Genomic DNA, 27292 nt, shown 5'->3' on the forward strand with positions numbered 1-27292 from the left:
CCCGTTTTGATGTTGGAAACAACAATGCCAATGATGCAAATTAGCTAGCAGGAATTTGGAGTGGGACTTACTGGGTGTGACGGTGCCAGGAGACAGAAGTGGACTTCCAGGACCAAGGCACAGGGGCCCACGCTGGAATTCACTTTGTGTAACTATATATTTATATCTGATCTGGAGTCCCGTTACAGGCAGTGAAGAGAAATGGGTACTTTTAGAGTGTGAGTCATCTGGCCTACTTGAGACGCCTACCTGCAAATGAGATTAATCAAGCCTTCAAAAGGCCTGTTTCTTTTTACAGACTGTAAAGGCAGACTAAGAGAACAAGCTCAGATGTAGATCGTCACCATTTCTAAATTTAGGCAAATGAGGTTTACCTTTTTGTGGGTATTTTATGCTAAATCTCATAGTAATGCATTTAAAAACTTTTGGTTTAGGATGCATGTAAACACGGAGGTGATCTGCCTTCTTGTTGCCTGCATGTGAGAATATTTCCTTTCCGTTTTCTAGGGGGAGTTGATAGGACTTTTGATCTCACATAAGTATATGAATACTTCACAATCACAGCCCAGAATAGGAAAGTAATGGTTTCCAGCTACCCAACTGATTATGAACCATCACCCAACAGATTCTGCATCAGCCAAGTGATGTGTTCAAAGAGCTTCTCTACTGGGTGCCACTACTGGGAAGCAGTTACCAAGGACAGTGATGGATAGGCTGTTGGAGTTGCTCATGAAATGATTGGTAGAAGGGACAAATTAGGAAAAAACAGAGCATTCTTGGTGTGTGGGACAGCTAGATCCCAAAAAGCAGCTGTCGGCATGGCATTGGGATCAAGAAACATTATTACACAAGGATAAACCATTGAAGGTTGGAGTTTTCCTCCAGTTTCTTTCCAACAAAAGAAGACCGTTTTGTTTTACTCCATCACTGACAAATTGATTTTGCATACTTTTGAAATCAGTGCCTCAAATCCTCTTTACCCTGCTTTCTGGCTATAGAGTCTAGAAGAAAATGTATCTTTATGTCACACAAACAGGAGATAAAGCCTGTTCAGAAAAGTGACAAGTTTGCTTATGACTGCAGAGCTCCTCCACAAGCTTCAGGAATTTACTAAGGAGCATGCAGCTGCCCAGGCTTTCCTGGAAATCAGTAACTGATACTTTGTCTGCTCTGTTTGTCTTCACACTGTGCTCTGATCTAGCCATACTTCGTTAAAGCGATTTCAGTGTATGCTAAAGGTAGTAACCATCCCTGTGGGAGTGAGGTGGATTTCTTAAGCAGCTTTGAGTAGTCTCAGGATATTCATAGGAAGGAATGCACCAAGGAAGCTCTGAGGTTAGGGATAAGCCCTTCCCATGAACCTCATTTTCCTACATTGATCCAAAAAGTTGCAGGAGAGCATATGATGACATTACATTCTGTTGAGTAAGCTTTCTTTAGAAAGATCTGATTGAGTAAGGGATGTTCAGAAGGCAAGAATGTTACTGATCTCGTGCACGAAAATCTTTCTGTTTAGAGTAGGTACTAAACTACAGGAAATAGGTTTGGTATATGAGGACCTGACACTTCAGGCAGGTGTCCCAGAAGAACATCATCTCACTGGCACCATGTTTTAGTCTTGTCCAGACCAAAGGGTTGTCAGTCCTGGTGGTGGTGTGACCACGGGAATGGTTTTGGAAGCAGATGTTTTCAAATGTGTGTGTACTGGCTAATAAATAATGTGGTCACTTTACTGCTTTTTTAAAGAGCCAGCGAACAGGACAGTGTCACAGAAAGGACCATCTTTTCTTGCCAGGGAGCCTAAGGAAACAAGAGGTTCTGTGAGTTTCCTTGCCGTCATCTGTTGCATCTTTCTAGCTGTGGGGAGGTCTCTGCTGCCTGTGTGGGGTGAAGGGGCCGGAGCTGAGATCCTGCAAAACACACTGACAGCTGAATTCCTGAGAGGACCACTGCTTCACGCAGGCAGGCTGAAAACAGAGTTCCCAAAAAGAGAAAGCTTTTTCAGGAAGACATTGTCATTCCAGAACGAACAAAATAAGAAGTTTAATGTGAATAAAGCACATGGGATTGAACCAGCTGATTTAGCCAAACTGAGCTCCATGGCTTTTAAAGTCATTGATGGAACTGCTGGTGGTCTTCAAGGTTAGTTTTCCGTCACTGGACACTCTGAAAGCACTTTGGACTAAATGTGTCAGCAGGACCAGGGGTAGCTTGGCCAGCCTTGCCAACTGTGTAGAGCACAGCTAGTGCTGCTGCCTCTCCTCAGGACAGAGGGGGTCCCATCCTGGTCCAGATGGAAAGAGAAGAACGACCGCATGATGAACTCGTTGGGCACCTCTGATTTTTCGCATTACCAGCTGCGCCGCGCTGCCCAGGAGCAGCCGTGAGTTACGGTTTGGATCACAAATCACCTCGCAGCTCGGAAGGGAGCGCGCTGCCTCGCTGCTGTTGCAACACTGCAGCCGGCACCGCTTCCTCACAGCTGGTGAGCGCCGCCCCGTGGCTCCGCACTAGCGGCAGAAAGCGGCGGTGCCGCCGTGCGAGGGCAGCCCGGAACGCCACTCCCGGCCCGGGCCGCCGCTCCGCCGCCTGCCCCCCTCTCGCTCCCGGCCGGGCCCGGACGGACGGCGGCGCCAATCGCCTCAGGGGGGCGCGCGCCGCCAGCCCCCCCCGCGCAGCCGCACGCAGGCGCGCGCGGGCCGCCGCCGCCTGGCCTGTCCCTCGCGCGCCGCCGTAGAGCGCCCGCTTGGCGGCGGGGAGGAGGCGGCGCGGGGGGGGCCGCGGCGTGAGGGGCGCGCAGGCCGCAGCGGCTCCGCATCCCCCGCCGAACCCCATGTGAGCCGCCCCCGCGCCGGGGCCAGGGAGCGGGGCCATGAAGAAGGACGTGCGGATCCTGCTCGTGGGAGAACGTGAGTGCGGGCCGGCCGCGGGGCTGGGCGGGGGCCGCGGCCGCGGGGCAGGGCGGGGGCCGCAGGGCTGAGGGCAGCCGCCGCCGCCGCCGTGCCGCCGGCTGTCAGAGCGCAGCGGGGCGGGGGGCTCGCCCCGGCCCAGGCTCCTTCGCCGGGAGCGAGGAGCGCGGCCCGGGGCGACCGGGCGAGGAGGAGAGCCCCGGCCCTGCGTGGCTGGCAGAGGTCGGGGCTGGGCGCTCCGTGGCCGCGCCGAGCTCGGTGACGGCGGCGGGGGGGGACGCGCCGGCGGGCCGGGCCCTGCGTTTGGGCCGGCGCTCCCGGCGGGCGCCTCCCCGGGCCGGGGGCGCGGCGCGCAGCGGGAGGCACTCCGCAGGGCTGGCTGCTTCTTGGACGCCCCTGGAGATGAAACCGGGATAGAGTGCTTGCCCTGTACTTGGCCACTGTTAAAACTTCTTTTTTTAATTTATTTTTTTTAATGTGTGTATGTGTGTGAACACCAAACGTAAATCGTTCCTGTTTACTGACTTTGGAAATCAGTGGTGATACTGATTTGGAACTCAGATGTGCTCCACTCAGTCGAATGTTGCAGATTTGTGGCTACGATAGGGCCAGGGAGTCCAGATCACTGCTTCTGTCATTAACTTACTGCATGACCTTGAATAAACAGCACGTTTATATATATATATATGCATGCCAAAGTTACAGCGAGTCTGTGGTTTTTCATGTGTTCCTAAAATCATGTCCTTAAGTTCACACTTAGGAACCCAACTAAGTGCATACGCTTTCAAAGCTACAGGTTCTTATTGGTGTAAATAGCAGCAAGGAGGTTCTGTTCTGTTAAAGTGTACTGAAGTTCCTCACAAGAAAAGAATACAGAGTAATTACCAAGTGTTATTAGTAAAATTGCCTAATTATATACTAAGAATGTAGTGCTACTGGCAAAGGCTTCCTGAGAACTGAACGCCCCATTGTGTTTATAGTACAGTTTGTGCAGGTTAGCTCTGTCTGTATTGCCTACACAGATCCTTTATGACTCTTTTAGAGAGTTTTCAGGGAGATGTTACTATGTAGAAAGAGTTAATTCATCAAGCTTGTATTTGGCTTGTATTTTGCAAGACTCGGTTTATTTAGAAATGTGTTTGTGCTTTTGAATACACTGTTGAATTCCTCTTCTGAATGTATGGCTAATTTACCTCACTTTCTCTGGCAGTGGTGCGTTCTCTACGGGCTCTGTACAGTGGTTTAAGTACAGGTGTAACAGGTACTTTGGTTTGGCAACTAGGTTCACAGTGTCCAGCTGTATAGCGGGTTTGCATGGCAAGGTTTTGGTAGCAGGGGGGGCTGCAGGGGTGGCTTCTTTGAGAAGCTACTAGAAGCTTCCCCCATGTCCGACAGAGCCAATGCCACCCGGCTCCAAGGTGGACCTACCACTGGCCAGGCTGAGACCATCAGTGATGGTGGTAGCGCCTCTGGGGTAATGCATTTAAGAAGGGGTGAAAATCTGCGCAACAAATTGCAGTGGGAGAGAGGAGTGAGACACTGAGAGCAGCAGCTCCGCAGACACCCGGGTCAGTGCAGGAGGGGCCGGGGGGGCTCCAGGCACCAGGGCAGAGAGTCCCCCCCAGCCCGTGGTGAAGCCCACGGCGAGGCAGGCTGTCCCCCTCAGCCCATGAGCCACGGGGGAGCAGATCCCCACCCGCAGCCTGGGGAGGGCCCCACGCTGGGGCAGGGGGATGCCCAAAGGAGGTGGTGACCCCGTGGGCAGCCTGTGCTGGAGCAGGCTCCTGGCAGGACCTGTGGCCCTGTGGGGAGAGGGGCCCAGGCGGGAGCAGGTTTGCTGGCAGGGCTTGTGCCCCTGCGGGGACCCATGCTGGAGCAGGCTGCTCCTGAAGGACGACACCTCATGAAAAGGACCCACGCTGGAGCAGTTAGCGAAGAACTGCAGCCCATGGGAAGGACTCACGTTGGGAGAAGTTCATGAAGAACTGTCTCCTGTGGGAGAGATCCCACATTGGAGCAGGGGGTGAGTGTGAGGACGAAGGAGTGGCAGAGACAACATGTGAAGAACTGACCGTACCCCCATTCCCCATCCGCCTGCGCCACTTGAGGGGAGGAGGTAGAGAAATTGGGAGTGAAGTTAGGCACAGGAAGAAGGGAGGGGTGTGGGAAGGTTTTTTAGGTTTTGGGTTTTATTTCTCATTATCCTACTCTGATTTGATTGGTAATAAATTAAACTAATTTTCCCAAGTTGAGTCTGTTTTGCCTATGACGGTTTGCTGAATGATCTCCCTGTCCTTATCTTGACCCACAAGCCTTTCATCGTATTTCTCCCCTGTCCAGTTGAGGAGGGGAGTGATAGATCAGCTTTGGTGGACATTTGGCATCCAGCCAGGGTCAAACCACCACAAACTGCAAATTTCAAAGATACAGGTCGCTTAATCTCTGCCATGTGCTGTATGTTGTTATATTTGTGAGTATCTTTGTATTATATTTTTGCTGGACGTGTAGTGAACAGAACAGAAGGGAAAAATTTGTTTTACCTGTTGGTGAAACTTGTTATTTATACTGTCAGTACTGTTTTGTATACGTCTCATATATATTTAATATGATGAAACCATAGGTTTGTCCAGACCATGTAATACTTGTTAGATGATAACAGTAGATTTTGTCAAGCTCAGACTGAAATATGTGAAGACCTTTTGTTGTAAGCCTGTTCCAAAACGCAGCCTTTTTCATACCCAGTGGTCTACATTTTAGGTTAAAGGTTGTTTTAGTCCTAGTATCCAGGGTGCAAATATCCGTGTTTAATAGTCAATAATTTTCAGAATGTTCAGCATGTTATTTTATGCAGCATGATCTAAAGGACTTCTATATGAGGGAAAAGAGTTAATTGTCACATGTTTCCTTCATCCTAGGTAGCCAATATTGTTTAGGCTGTTAGTTCTAAGACTATAAACAGAATTGGAAAGGCAAATCGTTGACCTAGATTCAAGCAAAATAAGCCAAATCTCTACACTTGAATATGTGGATTTTCATAAAACAACTCTAGAATACTAGGAAGTGTATCAGAAGCTTATAAATAGTGAGCATTTACCAACCAGCAGTACATAATCTTCTGTTTTCAGTCATACAAAATTAATGAAATGGGTTTCTGTATCTCCAAAGCCGACATGTTTCACCACTGTTTTAAATTAAAGTTGACTTGGTCAGATGCAAAATACACTGCACCATTTTCAGTAATTATCTAATAACTTGCCTGTCAGGAAAGTACTTATCTTTTTTCCTATGGAAATAGGAGAGCTTTTAAAGCTCTTTTGATTCTGTCAGGATGAAACTTAAGCTGTAGTTCATGTAGGAGGACACCTGGCAGCGTGAATTACAGTTCTAGCTCATAGGAGTAACTTTGATGAAGACACAACCATATTGCTACTAAGAAACCTGCATCTTACTGCTCTCTAGCTAATACCACCGGGGAAAAAATTACAACTGTTTTCCCCAAGGAAAGCAAAAGTCTTCCTCCCCAGGATAACTTTTTCTTTGCTTTTCATAATTTTGTAATAACTGCTCTTCAACTTATCATGATGAAGAGAAGTTTTTCTTTCTGGATGTCAGAAGGCCCTTTGTTACTATTCTAAAAATAGACTTGGGTAAGTTGAATGTATTTTGACTAGATCATTGGTTCAGTAGTACCATTTTCTGCACAAAACCAACCAGTCATACAATTTCATCTTCTTTTTTATTTCCTCCCAAATTCAGAATTACGTACAATTAAATAGACAAGTCTAATTGCAGCGATATCAACAAAACAACTTATGTCAATTGGTGACATACTGTTTTCAGTAGGAACAGCGATACAGGCTCGATGATGGCAAGCAATGTCTTGGCTGGTAAACTGTGCATGCTAGCAAAAATGCTATACATCCAGGATGAAGCAGGTTCTTGCTTGAATTGAGGGCTCATGGAAGTATACCATCCCAGATAATACTTGAATCTGAATGTTTTGTTTATTAAGAAATGCCTTGAAAACAAATAAAGCAGGAATAGTCTTTCAAGGCTTTTAAAGGAAGTCGACAAATTAAAGTTTTTAGAGAGAGGGGAATCCTAAGAAAAGTTACCAGCTCTTAATTTTAAATGGTCGCATTAAAGAGTCTCAAGACGAAGCAGTCCAACTGGGGTATCCGAAGTCTGAACTTTGGAGGAAATGGCGCCGTTTATTTGATCGAATAGACTTGAATACTGAAGCAGAGATGATGATCTTCCTCCTGGATTAAGAAAACAGTGACTTTAGAAGGGCTGATGGTTTGGGGTTTGTTCTTTCTCACTCTTTGTGGGAAACAGCTCATTTGTATCAAGGAAATTATGCTCTTGCACTTTCAAAGTAGTCAAACTCGTTTGTGGAGACTTTTTACATTGATGGTAGAGCCACATCTTCTTTTCCAGCTCTTATCCTTGATAGCTTAGGATGGAAGCACAGTCATTGTATCAAGAATACTATAAAAATAGTTAATTCCTAAATTCCTTTCTGTGTGCTTTCTTTGTTTTTATTTGCTAAGTTGCATTAAAATATTTCCAGTTTGTTTTGAATTTTTGTTTGTGTTCTACATTAAAGCTAATTCTTTTGTGTAAGACAGAGCAGGATTTGATTCCCTTCTGGATGAAATGCAGAAGTGTGAAATGGATCCTAAGGTTTTACAGTAAAAGAATTATAGGAGAATTGCTGTCATCCATATTTAGTATGTTTAAATAACATAGGTCTTTAATGTGGTCAGTTGGAAATGGTTTTTAAAATACTTCCCATTTGGAGACAGGGTGCAACTATTGAGTGTAACAAAACCAAATTTATCTAATCTCTGTTTTTAATGCTTTTGCAGCCAGAGTTGGGAAGACATCACTAATTATGTCCCTTGTCAGTGAAGAATTTCCAGAAGAGGTAGAGCATCCTTATTTGTTTTCTAAGTTTTATTTCTGTCCTGTTGTATAATGTTTTTTCAAAGAGTAAGTTAATAGGCTCCGTGTTAGAATAATGTTTCCTATTCAGAAAAAAAATAAAGTCTAAAACTGCAGTGATGACTTGTGGAAAAGTGATGTAGGTTAGGTGAAATATATCTTGATGTGAAGATTAGGAATTGAAATTTTATCTTAAGTTCCTTCCTTGTTTTGAAATGGTTAATTAAACTAATTCTTTTGTATCTGAGGAATTTTAGGGGTTTTTAAGCAGCTGGAACTGGTCATAACTGGTAACATATTTCAACGTTAATGACTTATAAATGGGAAGGTGCTAAAAGAGGTGAGACCCTCAGGGTTTGGGGTTTTTTGAGTGTTATATTTAAAAAGCAAGTAGATTGCAAAATGAATGAGGATGAGGAATTAAAAAGTCACATTGTATAAGTTTGCCATTTTTTGTAACTGAGTTGTTGCCTTTACTTCTGTTCTTGAAGAATAGACACTTTTGAAGTAAAAAAACCCCAAAACTCTCACTGCTTTCTTCCAGAATAAAAGTAAAGCTACCTCTACATTTTATTCCTTTAAAAAGAACTGCAGCTGCTGCAAAGCTTTTTACATATAAACATGAATGTTTATTTCTTCTGATCACAAGTCTTAAAATAGACATCATGTGCTACTCTTTGAATCTACACTGTGCCGTTTAATGCAAATCAGCAGGTTACCACAGTTCATGAGTCAAGATTAGATTGTTAACATACTTGAATTTAGTTCCCAACGTTGCAGGTAAAAAGGAGCTCCGGTTTTTGTTTGTTCTTAAACTGCTCAGGGACTCATTCCTTTGGCAGGTTGGTTATTGATGTATTTAATGAATTGTAGGCCTCTATTCACTTCTCAGCTTCTTCCTGCAGTATAATCTAGAATATTTCTCTTAAGTTCATATTGAGAGAAAAAGCATGATTACATATAACACAAAATCTGCTTGAAATTGCAGAAATAACTTTGTAAAAATACTACATCCTATATAAACTGCTGAAAGAGACATGTACAATTCCTGCAGGTCAGTCATGCAGATCAGAGCTGTATGGGTGTGTGTAACTGACATTTCAGACTTTGAAATAGTGTTTAATATGCTGGGTATTATCATTAATCATTCTTGATGAAGATGCAAGTAGAGCCTGAAGCTTTGCAAAGAGGCATTCTTCTGGTGATTGGCATTTCTTTTTTTATTAAAAGAAAACAAACTATCGTGAAAGTTCAATGTCAGCAAGTAAAAGGCAATAAATAGCTGTGCAGGAAGTTTTCATTAAAATTAGGTTTAAGATGATTTTTCCTGACTGTGGATTAGTGTTCTCTGGAAAAAATGGCCAGCAATCATAACTAGTTTACTAGTTACCATTTTATAGAACCCACTTTTAATTTGTATCATGTTTTGCTTTGCAGGCTTTTCTGAACTTAATGTTTAGCACTCTGTCAGAAGCAAGGAAGTTGTCAGATTATGACTGTGTAAAAATTGAGACTTGTATTTTGTCTGTCATGCCTGTTTGCTGTTCTTAAATATTTATTTATTTAACAACTCATGCATGGTTCACAGGGGTAGTTCTTGTACTGATTTCAGCAGCAGTAGGATCAGGATATCTAGTGCAAAAATTAAAACATTTTAAATGGTATTTAATTTGTTAATAATAGCATGCTAACTCTGATGTTACTTTCCTGTTAAAGAATGTGTAGCCCGTTGAAGTAACTGGTTGAATTTGGTAACCCTCCCAAATATTAGAATTTTTATTTTTAGGAAATTTTTGTTTCAAGTAAATTGCGATTCAGGTTTTGTTTATAGTTTTCACTATTATAGTAGTTCTGTATGGGTGGTTGGATATAGCAGATTTGGGTTCTATAGAAGCATTCATTGAACCCCTTAACATCGTTGCTTTCTTGCAAAGCATGCAGGAAGTTCCTTATTCAGTAAGGGGACTAATAAAGAATGAGAAAGTCACAGTGACTTTCAGTACATTACAAAAAAAAACAAACTCCAAAACTACGTGAGCTACTAAGTTGTTCTTTTTAAAGCTGATTGGCAGGTGTGTTGTAGTATATGACTTCCGTTGGCCTTCTGGATTTTTTTGATCTTTAATAAAGGCTTTTTCTTGCTGTTTCTTTACAACCCAAGGTTCCACCACGAGCTGAAGAAATCACTATTCCAGCTGATGTCACACCTGAAAGAGTGCCAACCCATATAGTGGATTATTCAGGTAAGGACTACACGGTACCATTACTGTATGACTGACGTGGTATGGAATTGTTTGTCTAACTCAATAGCCTTTTTAAGTCATACAGTTATGGGACCAAAGCTGCATGTAGGAAAAGATTAGATTAAAGTAGAAACTCATGGGATGAAACAAACCAGATGGTGGTGGGTGGTCCTCCTAATTCAAAGCCTGATAATTAACTGCTGTTGGTACTTCCATGGAAGACAGTCATAGCAATATTCCAGTGAAGTGTTCTGTGTGTGACAGACACATTTACAGTTCGGACAAAGGTGGGTACTTTAATGGAATTCAAAACTATTTTTCTTTCTTCCAGTGGAGAATTTACTAAGATGCAGGAGACTTTACATATCTTATATTCTATGTCTTTCGAATTTCTAAGTTCGAACACCTTATCCTTTTGTGTCAGTTTCATATTTTGTATTTTTCTTTTTTTATATACTCTAATCTCCTTGACCTTACTGAATAGATAAATAGGCTCAGTATCAAGGCTCATACACTATCATAAATATATGCAACTGTTGCACAGCTAGAAAAATCCTTCTGCCATTTATAATGGAGGTGAAGAATTAGGCCATCTTAGCAGATACCTTCCTGTCTTCTCTCTCCCACCACTGCTGAGGAAGTATCTTTGGTGTGTTTGCCTATTTGGAACAAAGAAATAATGAGGGGGGGTTTTGTTGGTCTTGAGCTTGAACTTATGTGAAGTGAATTTTTCTTTCCGTTGAATGAAATGTTTCATAGATTTGGGTAACAGAAGCTTGGTCTCACTGAAAAAAAAATCATGGACACTGCAATAAAATTAACATATGCCATATTCTGCAGTAAAAGTTTACATTATAGAACAATTGTTGCTACTTGCTATCCCAGGAAGGGGCTGTTGGCAAACGTAGGGGTATGCAAAGTGTGACTAATTCCAGAGAAAACCTATCTACAAATGCAATGATTCCTCTTTAAAATAGCTGATAAAAAACTTGTGTGCAACAGACTGTTTTTGTCTTGGAGGTTGATGGATCAATTTCATTGTTGTTACAGCAGAAGCACTCTTTAGTGCATTTTTTTAAAAGATGTTTAAATAACAAGAGCTTTCACAAGGGTGTCTCAGGAGCATTGTGAAATGCTCTAGTTTGGTTTCATAAGTTTTTCAGTTTTGTTTGCAAAAATGTTTAGTATTAATGAATGGCTTATTCTGTTGAATGCAGAAGCAGAGCAAAGTGATGAGCAGCTTTACCATGAAATATCACAGGTAAGTGTATTTTAGTGTTTACTAGTAAATAGTTTCTGCTTTTGAAGAAATCTTTCCTTTTAAGTTCTCTGCATTGAGTTTCAGTTTGAATTGAAAAAAACCCAAACCTCTCTTGCTTGGCATTTCGTTTTGTTTTGTGCCCTATGCCATAGTAAGCCTTCCTCTATTTAAGAAAAGTAGGCACTGCCTCTCTGTTGGTGAACTGAGCTTAAACTTCGTCCTTCCAAGTGAAAGGACAGAACCTAAATATCTTTTAATCAGTAGGCCAAGGGATTGACAGGTTTTGAAAAGAAATAATCCTACCTTGGAAAGATCCATTTCACTTCTTTCTGTCATGTTGCACTGTTGCATTTATGTATAGCATGGAATTCTTGGTAATTTTATAGTTCCTTCTGTTTCCTATTTTCAGTTCTTTTTGAGCACCTTTGCACATTTTCTTTACGGTCTGTCATGGTGTTGTGTTCTGTTTCTGTCACTTAGTTTGGTACTTGAGTACCTTGCAAATTATGATTCTTCAGTTTAGATTTCTTGGTAGCATAGGCCTCTGCAGGCGTAAGTTGTGAATGTCACGCTGCAAGACAGGCTTTTTAGTGCTTCTCAACATATAAATTGTTTAAGCTTCTCAGGCAAAAATAACTTAAACAAGTCAGGGTCTTGACTAATGATGAAACTGTTCTTACCCTGATTTTGTTATGTATGGTTCTTAACTGTCTCTGTTGCTCTAGAGACTCTAAACAGTGGGATTCCATGCCTTTCCTCTCTTTTCATTTTAGGCAAATGTGATATGTATAGTATATGCTGTTAACAACAAGAATTCTATTGATAAGGTATAGTAACACATTTTATCTTGTTACTGCTTGAGATGTAACGCGCGCTGTTAATCATTGGCAAGATGAAAACTGTATTAGACATTTAAAATGCATAAGACGGTGTTTGAGATCAAGTTGATAGAGAATGTTCAGATGTATTATTGGTTCTGGTCCGTTTCAGTATCTGAGTTTTTAGTCATTTCAGTCATCTGAGAAAGTTGCTCGTTAGTCAACTCCAGTTTTTATTTATTTCCTCCTTTGCGGGCAAATATGTGCCTTCTTGGGAAAAAAGCAGTAGCAGCTGTAGTCAAACTTGTGCGCAGTTCAGTCATGTAAGATTTGAAAATGTATATTTCATGTTTGTTTTTAATCCCACTTTAGGTAACAAGTCGATGGATTCCTCTCATCAATGAAAGGACAGACAAAGATAGCAGGTGCATAAGTAAAGATGAGAAGTATGAATTAGGCTGCACATCAATGGACAGTGTTGAGGATGTTAATTGTTTAAGAAAATCAAATTCTAAACTTAAAGTTTATATAAGAAGTCCAAGCAACAAGAGATTTAAAGTATGTAGGTCTGTTACATATGCCAGCAATGCTATTTATTTTGAATTTCATGGGCAGCTTTTACCAGGTGTGTTTATGTTTGTTACAGTATAACTAGTTTTGGCTACATGGTCTGTAGAGCTTTTCTACTGATGCTGGTTTTGTATAACAACAACATGATTAGTTACTTTTGTGTTGAACTGTGTGGGGTTTTTTTGTAGTATCAACAAGAAGTACATTTCTGTCTAAGTGTATATCAAAACAATTTACTTAACTGCTATAATTTATTTTTGCCTGTTGGCTGCCAGTGATATTTGATTACATCATGAAAGTACAATGGCTTCTGGTGGGAGATAGAATGCTGAATTAAGATCTTTTTGTCCCTCTGTCTTCAAAGCTCTTTACCATTTTTTGTTTTCAGGCTGCCTCTTATATTAGTTGGAAACAAGTCTGATCTAGTGGAATATAGCAGTATGGAAACTATCCTTCCCATTATGAATCAATATACAGAGATAGAAACGTGTGTAGAGGTATGCAAGAATTTCTGAAGTTAGAATGAGTAACAAAAAATACATTCTTGCCAAGCATGTATGGCAACTTTTAAATAGAAAAGATGATTTATTTTTTTTGTTCAAAATAAAATATTTCAAATTTAAGTCATTAACATGGTGAGTTTATATGTTATTTTTCTTTAGAGAAGATTACACTATTGTATAATCAAACATTACTGTCAAATTCTTCTAATATTTAGAGCCTCCTTACATCCTTGCCTTTAGCAAGTGTTTTAAATTTAATATTAAGCCAGACAGATGACTGCAAAATATTAAAAATTGAATTAGTATGTGTGGATATGCAGCTTTCTTTGCACACACACACATCCCCACCAGTAAATACAACTTCTTGATTTCTGATCTTGGTATGACAGCAAATTGTAGTCAGACCTTCTTTATTAATTACTTTACAGGTATACAGGCTAGATGTCTTTTTTCCAAAACAGCACTGCACCCACAAGAGGGGGCTAGATCTTGAAAATTTTGATGCTTGCTTAAATTTCAGAAGAAATGACCAAATAGTCAGGAAACTAGCTAATCAATATAAGGATTTCTTTTTCAGTGTTCAGCCAAAAACTTGAAGAATATATCTGAGCTATTTTATTATGCACAGAAAGCTGTTCTGCATCCTACAGGTCCTCTTTATTGCCCAGAGGAGAAAGAGGTATTTATACATAGATTCTTAGAGCAAAAAGTATTGCGGGGAGGGAGAGGAAGTTAATCACTTTCCTGTTCTTTCCTTTTTAGTGGATTTTGCTTTTCTTAGTGTGTTTTGTTACCACCACACCACCCTCAAATGTCAAGCATAATATTCTAGAACCATAGTGATTGTTTTGCATTGTATTAATCTGATCTGTCTTTCCTCTTCATTCAAAGCAATGAAGACTTTTTTTGTTGCCCATGTGAACTGCTAAGTAAAATGAGAAGCTTTGGTAATGGCTTTAAGCCAAATGTAATGTGAACAAAATCATGTGTCCAATCAGTTCCTCTTTAGATACACATTTCACAGTAACTCCATTTATTTCAGGGAAAATACTCCAGACTTGGCCTGATTTAAAGGAAATAACTTTTCTGAGCATCTTGTGAGACTTTGGCAAAAGGCATAAAAAACAAGTGATTTGGCTGTTTTTTAAGTATTATAGGTAGTTAGCTGAGTGTGTTATGAAGGAGTGTGGTTTTTTTAAAGAAACACATTCATTTGATGGGCAAATACAAATAAAATCTCTAAACATAATCTCCGTGCAGTATTGGGCAGTAGGAAAGTTGCTTCAATCATATATACTTTGTTAAGCAGAGAACTAGAGAATAACCCTGTTTTGATTTCTTCCATCAGAATCATCTTTGTAAGTTAGTAATGTTGTGATAAAACTGTTGTGCTGAAATCTTTTTGGTTTTCCAAAACCAATCTCTATGCTGTCTGTGTGACCTCTGTGAAGAGAAGAGTCCATCATCACTGTAGTTGTTGGGAGAGAATTACCAGTGTCTCTTTTCCTTCACTTGGAAGGTATCCTAGCAATTGTTTTGTCATAGAGATAGCCCATATGATCAGTGCTTTGCCTGGTAGATGAATGAGCCTTGTGAAGATTTTCAGTATTTGATGTTTGAGACCTTCTGGAGCTGTAGTTGAAACGGTGAATAGTGTGCTTGTTTAGAAAGAGCTGACAGTAGTTCTAGAGCCATTTAGTTTTGCAAGGCACTGGGATTGTAAGCCCTCCCCCCCCCAAAAAAAATATTAAAAAATCATTTCGTTGCTTTTTAAAGCTTTCTGTAGCAATAAGACTGAATTTAGAGAAGTGATTATTATTTTTTTAATTAATAACTAAGTAGTACTACCTTCAGCTTGTGAAGAGCTTGAGGCTTTTCCAATAATTTAATAGAAAGACATTTAATGTGGAATAATAGCTTTAAATTGATGGATATAAATTTGCTAGATCAGGATTTTGTTTCATCTTGCTTTCTATTTTTGTGTATGTCTATGAATGTCTGTTCTAAAACTATAAAATGAAGAGTAGAATTTGTTTAATATGATTGAACTGTAATCTTTTTATATTCAAGCCTAGAAAGATACTGAACTTCCTTTTGTTCCTTAGATGAAACCTGCCTGTATTAAAGCACTCACTTGCATTTTTAGAATTTCTGATCAGGATAATGATGGTACTCTCAATGATGCAGAGCTCAACTTCTTTCAGGTAACTCTTTTGCTTATCTTTTCACCATGCTTAGTAGTTGAACTATATAATTCTAGAAAAACAAGTGATTGTTTTTGAAGAAAACATATGAAGGTGAATTGTAAGGGAAGCAGGTTTAAATATTGTCTCAAGTGCAGCATAAAAGAGCAGATATGTAAAAAAAATGGTATTAATTTTATTTCTAACCATTGTTTGAGTTTTAGTTCAAGAGAACAAAAATCTGTTAAATGTGCAAGCCCCAGTGCTTGTACTTCAAAATAAAATAAAAGTTTGTACACCTTTGTTTCCACTAAGAAATTGGATTGTCCTTTACTAGCTCATTAGAATGTTTAAGGCTGTATTTCATGCAGGACATGCTGTTTGTTCAGTTTTGTAGCCAGTGGTCCTAACAGGCTCTTTTTGGGTTTTTTGTTAGAGAATTTGTTTTAATACACCACTGGCACCTCAGGCTTTGGAAGATGTTAAGAATGTAGTCAGGAAAAACCTAAGTGATGGAGTTGCAGATAATGGATTAACATTAAAAGGTAAGCCATGTTTAACTCTTAAAAGATGTATCTTTATACAGTTGATAATCATTCTTACATAAAAAAGCTAGTCTTCTGAAATGTGATCTCTGTCTTGATTTTTTTAGACTACAAGAGCTGGGTGTAGTGGCAGTGTGATATCAGAGGGTGATTAAACTGAGGAATAATGGGGGTGAATAAAATAAGGTCTGTCTTACTTCTCATTACAGAGCTTGGAATTCAAATAAGTATACAGAGTCAAAAGAGGTTGTCTCCCTGATAAATCTGTCTCTTGTCTTTAGGCTCACTGGCTGCAACATTTGTCAACAAGGTGTGGTGTCAACATTTTAACAGCTATGCTGTACATATTTGCTCAGAGCATATGGCAAAAGTGAAAGAAAAAAATGTTTGCTTTCTGAGTATCAATGTAACTTCTTTGCTTGTGGAGCTTACACATGTAATAGGACTCGTGAGAAATTGCAAAGAGTGGGACTCTTAAGGCATAGCCTTACTAAACAGTGAAATCGCAGTGTTCATTAAGCCCTGGAAAGTGCTAAACAAAAATCCTACCCAGTTATTTTGATACAGGAAAACTACTAAAGGCAGTCTTCCATGAGACCACTCTCCAGGCTTCTTGCTAAGGCTTGCTGTTTTAAGTTGTTGAAAATACAACTAAGTTCTTCTGTAATGCTGGTACTGAAAGAAACAAACAACAGAAAACCAAGTGGATTGCTTTAAGGAAACAGTTCCTGGAGGACACTGTTACAAATAACACGATTTCTGAACCTTCAGTCTGTGTAAATAATGCTTTAACATCACGCAGAATGTTTAAAATCTGAATGTGTATTTCAAGCTTCTTTCAGTCTATTTTCATTCTATGACAAATATTTGTTGCAGATAAAGCACTTCAGGGCCTTAAGATTTCATCATTTGATTTTTAGGTTTTCTTTTTCTACACACACTTTTCATTCAGCGAGGAAGGCATGAAACAACTTGGACTGTTTTACGTCGCTTTGGATATGATGATGACTTAGAGCTTACGCCAGAGTACTTGTTTCCTCCGTATGTATAATTTTAGCTTTCTTTAACTTACATGCATTTAATTTATGCTGCCTCCTGTTTTGACAGGAGGAAAGGATTATTGTAATGTGTTTATTTAAGACATTGTTACATCAAGTACCTCCCTTACTTTATGACCTACCAGCCAAAATCTTCATGTGACTGAAAATTATGAAGGAAGAACTCCTGTCTCTTGTGCCAAATCATGTACTGTATTAAGAGATTCTTAATACAAAACTGGAACAGAAGTCTGAACAGTTGCTTATTATATGTGGCAGAAAATTAGAAAAGGCTTGTCAGTATTTTCACAGCAGTGGAGATCCTTTGAAAATTCCCAAATGAAAAAGTTAAGAGATCAACCAAGTCTATGGCTTCTTTTCAAAAATGTAACTACATAATCTTCCATTTAAAAAAAGCAAACACAAACAAAAACCTGATTACTGTATAGCTACATGCCATATAATATAAGGACACTCGTAATTTTAGAATTCCTAATAAAAAGTATGTGCTTTGCTCTCTTTAAAGATAAATTATTAAAGCTAAATGCAAAGGTCAAATACCAAATGTTGCAATTCAGAAAGTCTGTATTTTGAGTTTTAATATTCTGTTTTTCATAAACACACTTAACACTTCTTCTCTTTGTTTTTGTTTTCAATAAACAGGCTAAAAATTCCTCCAGACTGCACAACCGAATTAAATCATCATGCATACTTGTTTCTTCAAAGTATTTTTGATAAACATGATTTGGTAAGCTTTTAATTCAAGTCTATGTGTGTCCTTATATTTAAGAGCCATAGTTTGCTAGTGAAAAGTGTGGGGTTTTTAATTTAATGTCATTTAATTCAGAAACTGGCTCTGGCTTAAACTATGCAGTCAAAACTAGGCTGCTGTTTTTATTTCTGTCTACAAGGAGAGTTGGCAGTTAGTTGTACTACCAATTTTTTTTTAACTACCTTATATATTTGGTCTTATGTAAAAACCAGAAAAGAGCAATGATGAAAAAGAAAGTGGCTCAGTTTCTTATAGCCAGTTTTATTGAATCTTGCAAAGGTACAGCAAGAAAATATCAGTTCAGAATAGACATGAATTAAGTGATATATGTCTGATATTGTATGATTGTTTTCAGGATAGAGATTGTGCTTTGTCTCCTGATGAATTGAAAGATTTGTTCAAAGTATTCCCTTATATGCCATGGGGACCTGATGTTAACAACACTGTTTGTACAAATGAAAGGGGATGGATTACATACCAAGGGTTTCTCTCTCAGTGGACGTAAGTGAGATACATTGCATTTTAGAAGTTGAGAACTTTGAGTATGACAGTGTTTTTGTAGATTCCTCTTAAAAATCCAGTAGAAAGAGTGGAAATTTATTACTTGAAATTTGACCCAAGCAGTCAAGTTTTTGTAGCCATCTTTATTTTTTGTGGCCTAATCGTCAGACAATTGTGACAACCTGTCCAGGATTTGGCTAGTATGTAGTGCTAACTATGAAGGAGTGTCTGTTCAAAATGTGGAAATCCCCCTGAACCCTGTTGAAATACTTATTTTTGTCCTGCTCTTTAAAGATGGTATGAATAATGGTTTTCAATAATTAGGGGGGGGTCCTATTGAAAATACGGAAAATAAGGAAAACACTGTTTGCTGAAGGAAAAAATACGATGTAGGTTGATAGGCCTCCGCAAGTACTGCCTTCGTAGTGTTTTGCTGATTAAGAGTGGTAAAATTGTCCCCGTTTATCTTCCGAGTGCTTTTGTCCTTCAGTACTACATAGATCCAGGAATGCTTGTGTCATGTACATCTGGAGATTGGAGGAAAAAATTGTTTCAGTACTGTAAATAGTTGTTATCACAGCTGCTAACAATTTAGAAACTTCTTTTTGTCCCCTCTGCTAGACTAACCACATACTTAGATGTACAGCGTTGCCTGGAATACCTGGGTTATTTAGGCTACTCGATACTTGCAGAGCAAGAGTCTCAAGCATCAGCAATTACAGGTAATAAAAACTTTGGTACAACCTAGGAATTTAAATTTAGAAATCTGTTTAAGAGTAAATTGTTTAAACAAACGGTTTCTCTTTTTTCCCTTATATTCTCTTTTACTTTCTGCTCAAGTCAAACCTTTGATTTAATGCTTTTGAGAGATCATTTTGTGTGCATTTTAGTGTAAGTGGACAGTTATTTCATGTTTTCACACACATACATGCATGTACATCTTGTGAAAAATATTTGTATTTTTACAAAAGTGACAAGAGATAAAAAGATAGATCTCCAGAAAAAACAGACTCAGAGAAATGTTTTCCGATGCAATGTTGTTGGAATGAAAGGCTGTGGGAAAAGTGGAGTTCTTCAGGCTCTCCTTGGAAGAAATCTAATGGTAAGAAACCTTTTTCTTATATACACCTATATCTCTTTTGAGTTAAGGTTAGACGGCAAACCCAATTGCTGTTAGAGCTTCACTGATTATTGCTGAGATTGCAGAGTTCTGTAAGGGAATATAGAATTATTGGGGAGGGAGGTGTTTTAAAAATTATTTTTAATATCTTTTTTCAGCAAATAGATAAATGGCAATTGCATGCAGAAATTACTTGTACATCATGGATTATAGCTGTGCATGTACTTGCAAAATAAACAAAAGATTACTGTAACTTTCGTTCATTAATAAATGGAGTAAAACAGCTGTTCAAATTTAAGTTAAAGGGCAAAGTTGCTGTGGTCTAACATGAAATTCTGCCTTTTCAGAGACAGAGGCAAATACGTGCAGAACACAAATCTTACTATGCCATTAATACAGTTTATGTATACGGGCAGGAAAAGTACTTGCTGGTAAGGTTACCTCATTATTGTTTGCATAAAACTGGTTAATCTTAAAATTAAGTAAATTATTCAAAGCCTTTTGCAAATAAATTTCTTTTTTAATTGTCTCTACATAAATGGGGGTTCCCTGGCCCTTTTCTGGCTCAAACAACTTCTGGTTTTACATGTGGCTAATACTTTAAAACTGAACCTGTTCAGGACCTGTTATTTTTGAAACCTTGACCTAAGTTGAACAGCATCCAGTCTATTATGTTTATGCTGCATATATCACGTAGGATGATTAGGGTGGCTGAAGTTAATCTTCAGTGGGTGGAATATAGTCTTTAAAGCTTGTTCCTCTATAGTTTTCCTTTATGATACTATGATATTTTCCTTCGTTTTCCAAGATCAAGTCCTCTGCTCTGTGGTTTTCCTCTGTAGGATGCATGCCAGTTCCTATGGGAATCTAAGACTTTGTGTTGAAGTAAATGTAATTTTTTATGCTGAGGTTGTGATTGCCTGCAGATGTGATGTTAACAGCTCACATATGTTGGTTGCATGGTAAATTCCTACTATTTCTTTCATTCATTCTGCCTATTGTCAGTCTATTAGTTCCAAGGATACATAAAAATGAGCCATAAAAACTTTAAGAGAAAGAAGGGTATCAAATTCCTTTAACTGCATAATGATGAAGCTTTTCTTCCTCTCTGACTACCTTTTTTTTCCAGCTACATGATGTCAGTGACTCTGAATTTTTAACTGATGCTGAGACCATATGCGATGCTGTCTGCCTGGTATATGATGTCAGTAACCCTAAGTCCTTTGAGTACTGTGCCAGGATTTTTAAGGTTTGTATAGTTTATATATACAAACCTTTATATTTATGTATCTTCTCACTGAAAAAATATTCAGTGTCAGTTACTGGTCCTATACACAAGTTCTAGTGCTTAAAAGCCATTTTATTTAGGATTGCTGGTGATAATATGGCTGATGCATTGAAAATGTCGTTTTGTTACTCATACATCTATTTGTCTACATAAAATATTCTGCTTCTAGAAATGCCTAACTTCGTTGCGATGAGTATATCTTAATACTGCTGCAGTCAGTTGAATTCAGGCTGTTCCAGGCTGAATGTATCATACCCTGTTTTCTTTCACTTTCTTTCTTTAAATTTGCAGCAGCACTTCATGGATAGCAGAATACCGTGCTTAGTGGTAGCTGCAAAGTCCGACTTGCATGAAGTTAGACAGGAATACAGTATTTCTCCTGCTGAATTCTGCAAAAAACACAAAATGCCTCCACCTCAAGCCTTTACTTGTAATACTGTTGATATGCCGAGTAAGGATATCTTTGTTAAACTGACAACTATGGCAATGTATCCGTAAGTACTTGAACCATTATATTTTTCATATTGCATGGGTCATGCACAATACCACTGCATGTCATTGTTAACCATGAGGATGGAACTGCCTCACTGAGATTTAGCAACAGAGAGACTTAAGTGAGTCTGAGTAGAAACTTCAAAGTATTTGAAATAGAGAAAGTTGGTGTATATATATGTATCTCCAACATATAAATCAGTGTCAGCTATTGTTGCTAAGGTATTTTTTAAAGAATACACTAGTTCATCCTGCTCATGTTGCAAATTCAAATGAATATGTAGAGTTCTGTTTGGTCCTTATTGTGGATGCGTAACTTAACATGTCAGTATTCATATCGTGGTATTTTTGAGATACTTGTGAATATATTGTACTGTAATCCTTGTTAATAGCTCAACTTGATGGTTGATTACAAGTATGTCACTTTGGTGAACAACAGTTTCCCCAATGCACTGCTTGAAGGCTTTTTCATTTTCAGGGTGTTTATTACTATGTACTCAGGTCATTAATTTAATAGATCTTACATTTTTTTATAGAATTTCTGTAGAAACACCTTTTGGGCTTCAGTTGCAAGACACTTGACCTCACATTCTTCACTACACGTCTCACTGTTGCTAAGTTCACTTTGCATCTTTTTTGGTGGGTGGAGCTTTTAATATGGTGATGAACTACATAAATATTAACAGCAGATGGAGTCTAGTATGACAGCTGGCATTTGCTTTAAATTATATAGAACTGATGTCACTTTCACCCAAAATAATAGGATTTTTATTTTAATATTTGAAACTGAATTTATTGAATTAGATTTGTAAAGCTTTTGTTTTTGTTCTCTTGTATTTATTTTGTAGCGCTGGAATACTGGGAAACCACTAAAGTGTAGCACCGACCAAATGTCTGTCATATCAATATTCCTGCTTCTCCCTTAGTTTTCAAGCATGTGTGTTTGTTAGGGTGGCAAAAGCAGGGATAACTGTCACTTTGTAAAGTGTGCATTCAAAGTGGTAGAAAATGTGGCTTACTTTCCTTTGAAAAAGGGGTGTTATCTATTGCTGTGCAGACATACTCAGAAATCTTCAGATGCTTTCATTCAAACTTAATTCAGCAAACATTTTCATTCACGTTTGTACTTTCCTATTAAGATCTGTGCGTGGTGGTAATGCCAAAATATCCAAGACATGGAACATCTAACCTTAAAATTCTGCACAGCAGTAGTTGTACCCTTGCTTCCCCGGTGTATTTTTTTCTCCTCTCCTTACTCATTCAAATGTACCTTTTATTCCTAAATCTCTCTCGGTTGTGGCACAGTCCTAATGTGCACCTGATTTTATGAGCAAGATTTCAACTCCTGTCCTTCTGTGTGTTTTCGCAGCCATGCCCGGTTACGCTGTATGTGCGCCTGCAACAGGTGTACATTTTGCATCTGTCAGAACTTCCTCAACTCAGACTTGCTGCAATCTGTAAAGAACAAACTCTTCACTGCAGTTCTTAACAGGTCCTTAACTTTATTTACTAGGTACCAGGTGTGCTTTTAAAATAAAGGTTTTTTGAAAAAGCAATTGGTAACCTTATATACTGCAGGTTTTTCACTCCATAACCACTAAATAGGCAGATACTTACTGTAATAATTGTCATAGAATTGTCAAAATTTGTTTAACTTGAAGAAGGTACTTTAGGTCTTTTGAGCTTAGTCCAATGATTTCTTTGAAATATTACCAATTTGGTAGTTGATTCAGGCACTTAGTGATTGCAAAAATACTGCTGAGGAATTAGGACTGTGTTTTTAGGGAACTGGTGATACAAGTTAAGTAGTGTCTGTAAATCTGTGTGACATGTCCCACTTGAGACATTATAGGTTTGTTTAGTATTGATTAGAGGTAGTGCCTCTTAGATAGCAGTTACACAGATATTAGCATAATGGCACGGCTTGACTTACAGCACCATCATATAACATATTACGTGTTTATAATTGCAAGTTTGATATTTGGCAATTCATAGAATTTCTCTGTGTGTGTTATGCTTGGTTTACACAAAAAGTGGGTATATTAAAAGAGTAATTAGTGCGCTTAACATCCATTTCCTCTCTGAATAGAATGCAGCATGTAAGAAGTGGTAAAAGGTTAAACACTTGCAGATACTTTGGAAAAAACAATTGGTAAAGAGAGAGGACTGTTTTTCAGCATTGAAAACAGTGCTATACCCTGTCCTGTGTGTACTGCAGGCAGTTTTTGACACACGATTTACTAACACCTCAGCACTTGTCATTGCACCCCAGCAAATGGGAGTTCAAACCGAACAATGTTTGTAGTGCGGTGGTTTCATTGTTTGTAGCCTTCTTGGAGGCAGCTGTGATAAATGTGGTAAATGTATGTATTTGAAGGCCATGGTTAGAATATCCTGACATGCTCTTGGGTTCATGCATGTTACTACTTTTTACTGCTTTCAGATGCAGCCACTCCGAATGAGAGCAGCTGTCTCCTTTAAATGCAAGTTACACACACATAGGAGGCTTGCTGATATCCCCATCCTACAGTATTGAACATCACTGAGAAATACCGCTGTAATCCAAGATAAAAGTGTGAACCACAGAGTGAGAATTCAAAGAAGGATGAAAAACTCATTAGCTTAGGAAGAGACTGAATGAGACTGTTTATGCTGCATCTCTTCTATAGCAGTCATCCCTTAGACAAAAATTCCTTGAAACAGCAATCACACTAAAACATCATTCAGTAGTCACTACTAGAAAATCCCAAGTCTTAATCATTGAGGCTGAAGTCACCTCTGTAACACATCTTCCTTTTTTGGAATGGTTATGAGTTGCTGCGTTAGCTGCTGTGGCTTGTTTCTCTGTTGTACGGGCCTGTGGGGTTTTTCAGTCCTGCACTAGACATTGCACTTTGTTCCTCTGAAATACTGTCAAGGACTTGAGGTATTGAAATCTTTTAATGAGAAGTCTCAGGATGCTGTCATTCCACACCTTGTCATCAGAGAGTGTGGAATAAACATAGGATTCTTCCACTGCCTAAAAAAGCCTGTAATTCAAGGTAAAGAGAATTCCTCATATACTTTCCACTGACCCTAGAGAAAGGAAGAATTATTTGCAAGAATCTTTGTCTGTAGTCACTCTGTTAGTCACTAGGGGTTTGTTGCAGGTTTCCAGCATGCTCACTTCATCTCACCAATTATTTTCCTAGTTAGCTCTTCAGAGGTGTTACCTTACCAAACACACTGTTGCTACAGGTTATTCACCATTCAGTACATTAACTATTTAAAACTACATATATAGTAGAGCTGAGTTACCTGTAAACAAGAGGGAATAGCTCCTAATTGTAGAGTTAGAAGGGTAGAGATGGTTTTCTTCTTTAAAAATGTTAGGTCCTTAGATGTGTTTTTAATCTAATGATTTGTGATTAGATTAGAGAAAGCATTTGAATCAAGGATTTTCTGATGTAGTTAGTTTAAATAACTTTTCTTATTTTGCCTTTACAAGTGCTTACCATTAGATCACGTAGTTGGGCACAAAGTTAAGATAACTGATGGGTGAAGGAGTTTTCTCAAGAGTACTTCATTCTCCTGATCCCTTCCAATTCTGAATCTTTAGACAGTGGAAGTAGGTGAACTGAATTTTTTTCATATTGGGATCCCTTTATGTATTATTTGTTGCTAAGTAATACTTAAACACTGTTACTAAGGCAAAATATGCTACCGCATTTGAATATTCCCACCTTTGTAATTAAAGGAAGAACATTGCCTCTGTGCAGCTGAAAAACCTGTTCATGCCCACCTTCAGTTTCTCTTCTATGGGCAAACTTCAGAGCCTCTCCCGAGGGTTTGTAGGCTAATGTGGAAGTTCAGTTTGAAGACGTTTATTGTGCAGGAATGGGATTGTTGGTTTGAACTACCCAGGATCACGCTTTATTGGCTCTTTGAGGAAGAAGGCACTGCATTCAAAGCACTTACACATGCATGTATGAGACTTGTTACTATCCTTTAGGTGTTTGTTTGTATTTGTCTGGCTGGCACTTAATCTCTTTTTACTACATTGTTTTTCTCTTCCTAAAAGCAAGGTTTCTGCTTATGTCATTCTAACTCTTTCTTTAATGATGAGCTTGGATTTTTGGCTTTTTTGTTTGTTTTTTTTTAACTCCAGAGCATCAATTTTAAGTGTGGTTTTCTGCGTTCTTGGTTTTAAATCATTCACTTGCCTTTTGCTTGTATAGTAGTGGCATTTTTCTGTCAGCTAAGTTCATTTCAAAATAAAATTTTCTAATGCATGAGAATTGTGTTGTTCAGTGAGGAAGAGTTCTTGGAGCATGTTTTTGTTCCCTCTGAAGTTTTTGAATGTTGTGGAATAGAAGTCAAGTTCTACTTGCATATAAAACATGATTGTTTCACAAATTATTTGTAAGATACTTATTTTTCTATGAAAACCATCCTTCTATAAAATTAAAGTTAAGACATTTTCCTGTAATAATGGGAAAGTTTTAGGAGTATAACTCATGATTTTTTTTTTCCACTGTGCAGTGTATGCAGATTATTTTTTCAAAACGGTAGTATTTTGCCATTAAATCTAATTGCAGAAAGCTGTCCCTATACTTAAGTGTCCCCCAAATCAGGACAGTATAACAATATTTTGTTTACCTATTTACTTCTTTCTCTAAACTGCTTAATGACCCATACCGAGTAGAAATTTGCAAAGCTGTGTCCCCTGATTTCTTTCCAAATAGAATATATTGAATTGGCATTTTACATTCTTTTTAGGCTTTGTAGATAATAAGATGCACTTGGAACTTGTCACATTTTAGATGACTAATACATGGGGGAAAACTCTTAATTGCTGGAGTTCGTTTGCATCCTAGAAAAATGTGTGCCTGAAGGGAAGCTGCAGCATCTTGCGTATGTTACGCGGTGTTTTTGGAATTCAATTGCTTATATTTTATTGTTAGAACCTATTGTCTGTCAGAGCAGGCTGCTGCTGCCGCTTGCTGGCTGCATTAACTTGCTTATAATTTTGGTGTGAGTGGCCATGTGACTAGCCTGTTGGCCTCACCACTGTGCTTTTAAAATGCTTTTGTAGTTAATACAGGAATGTTTTTGAACTTTTATAGTTAAGGTTAAACCTTCCCAGACTTGGGATTCTTGTGCTGCTGACTTAGGGAAAAGTGTCAGTATTGGCCCATAACTCAGCATTTTCTGTGTGTAACCATGACAGGCATGCTCAGTTAACCTCTTGATAAGTGCATGTTGCAAACTTCTTGTGAGTTGTTAAAGCCTCTTAAATGAACAACTGTAGAGATTTCAGAGGTCTTACTCGACAAGGGACAAATTACTTGACTCACTATTAAGGGTAGGTTGAATGAAATCTTTTTTATTTTTCCAAAATGTGCATTAAAATCTGAGTCTTAGGTTGAAGGTAAAATTTCTAGACTTTCTTATCTATGTGGAACTAATTTTATAATTAAATACATCCCAAATTTATTTGGGAGGTTTGAAAGTTAGTTATTACTTACAAGCAAGAGTTTCAAATACAGCTTCATTTATGGAGTCCTAACTACTACTGTCTGTGTGTATATGTGCACATCCATATACACGTTTTACCCTTGGAGAGAGTATTTTTTCTAATTCAGAGTTACTCTTTAACTAGCAAGGCAGTAATAATTTCTATCACTGGTGAAAATTAGCTTCATAAACACAACTACACTGAAATAAAATTTTAACATTATTTATTGAAGTGGTAGAATTTTCCAGTATGTATTGAGAAGCTTTTCTGCATTACAGCCACCTTTGTGTCAAAGAACCTGTGCTAGAAACAAGCATCGATCCTTTTTTATTATTTCAGATTTTTTTTCCCTTTAATGGCAGCTAAACAATATTAAGGATCAAGGTTGCAAAAATTGCATTTATGACAGCATAAGGAACACTTTAAGGGAGAAAAATAGGAGTTATTTTTCAAAGATGTAAAGCAATTATTTATCCATAGCGTTCTGAATTTCAGTAAGTGTTCTTGGAGTTTTGAGTTGAGATGTTCAGAGGGCCCTAATCATTTCCTGTTGAAGTCAGTAGATTTCAGGTTATAGGACAAATCCCTGCTTTGATTTAGTTCCTT

At 38.6% G+C, this 27292-nt stretch overlaps 1 protein-coding gene and 1 long non-coding RNA gene across 11 annotated transcripts in view; both read left to right on the forward strand.

The window, feature by feature from the left end:
* The window catches only part of RHOT1 (ras homolog family member T1), a 33405-nt gene that overhangs the window by 2360 nt on the left and 3753 nt on the right, over positions 1 to 27292 (forward strand). For 4 of the 10 annotated variants that reach the window (XM_055794407.1, XM_055794409.1, XM_055794406.1 and 1 more), the window contains 19 exons: positions 508 to 2909; positions 7781 to 7839; positions 10018 to 10099; positions 11317 to 11360; positions 12134 to 12187; positions 12551 to 12603; positions 13137 to 13245; positions 13829 to 13930; positions 15357 to 15455; positions 15871 to 15979; positions 16900 to 17020; positions 17680 to 17764; positions 18144 to 18289; positions 18911 to 19011; positions 19261 to 19391; positions 19757 to 19840; positions 20539 to 20658; positions 20989 to 21191; positions 22559 to 22681. In XM_055794407.1, the coding sequence (XP_055650382.1) occupies positions 2873 to 2909; positions 7781 to 7839; positions 10018 to 10099; positions 11317 to 11360; positions 12134 to 12187; positions 12551 to 12603; positions 13137 to 13245; positions 13829 to 13930; positions 15357 to 15455; positions 15871 to 15979; positions 16900 to 17020; positions 17680 to 17764; positions 18144 to 18289; positions 18911 to 19011; positions 19261 to 19391; positions 19757 to 19840; positions 20539 to 20658; positions 20989 to 21191; positions 22559 to 22681 (1862 nt within the window). In that variant the 5' untranslated portion in view covers positions 508 to 2872. Of the gene's footprint in view, positions 1 to 507; positions 2910 to 7780; positions 7840 to 10017; positions 10100 to 11316; positions 11361 to 12133; positions 12188 to 12550; positions 12737 to 13136; positions 13246 to 13828; positions 13931 to 15356; positions 15456 to 15870; positions 15980 to 16899; positions 17021 to 17679; positions 17765 to 18143; positions 18290 to 18910; positions 19012 to 19260; positions 19392 to 19756; positions 19841 to 20538; positions 20659 to 20988; positions 21192 to 22558; positions 22682 to 27292 lie in introns of those variants that run through there. The other 6 variants (XM_055794411.1, XM_055794408.1, XM_055794410.1 and 3 more) reach the window with 6 other exon arrangements.
* Positions 22688 to 26987, forward strand: LOC114012198 (uncharacterized). The gene is made up of 2 exons (XR_003554505.2): positions 22688 to 26537; positions 26593 to 26987. It is a non-coding gene; the product is annotated as an uncharacterized LOC114012198 (long non-coding RNA).

Source organism: Falco peregrinus, chromosome 2 (assembly GCF_023634155.1).
Source record: "Falco peregrinus isolate bFalPer1 chromosome 2, bFalPer1.pri, whole genome shotgun sequence".
Classification (NCBI taxonomy): Eukaryota; Metazoa; Chordata; class Aves; order Falconiformes; family Falconidae; genus Falco; species Falco peregrinus.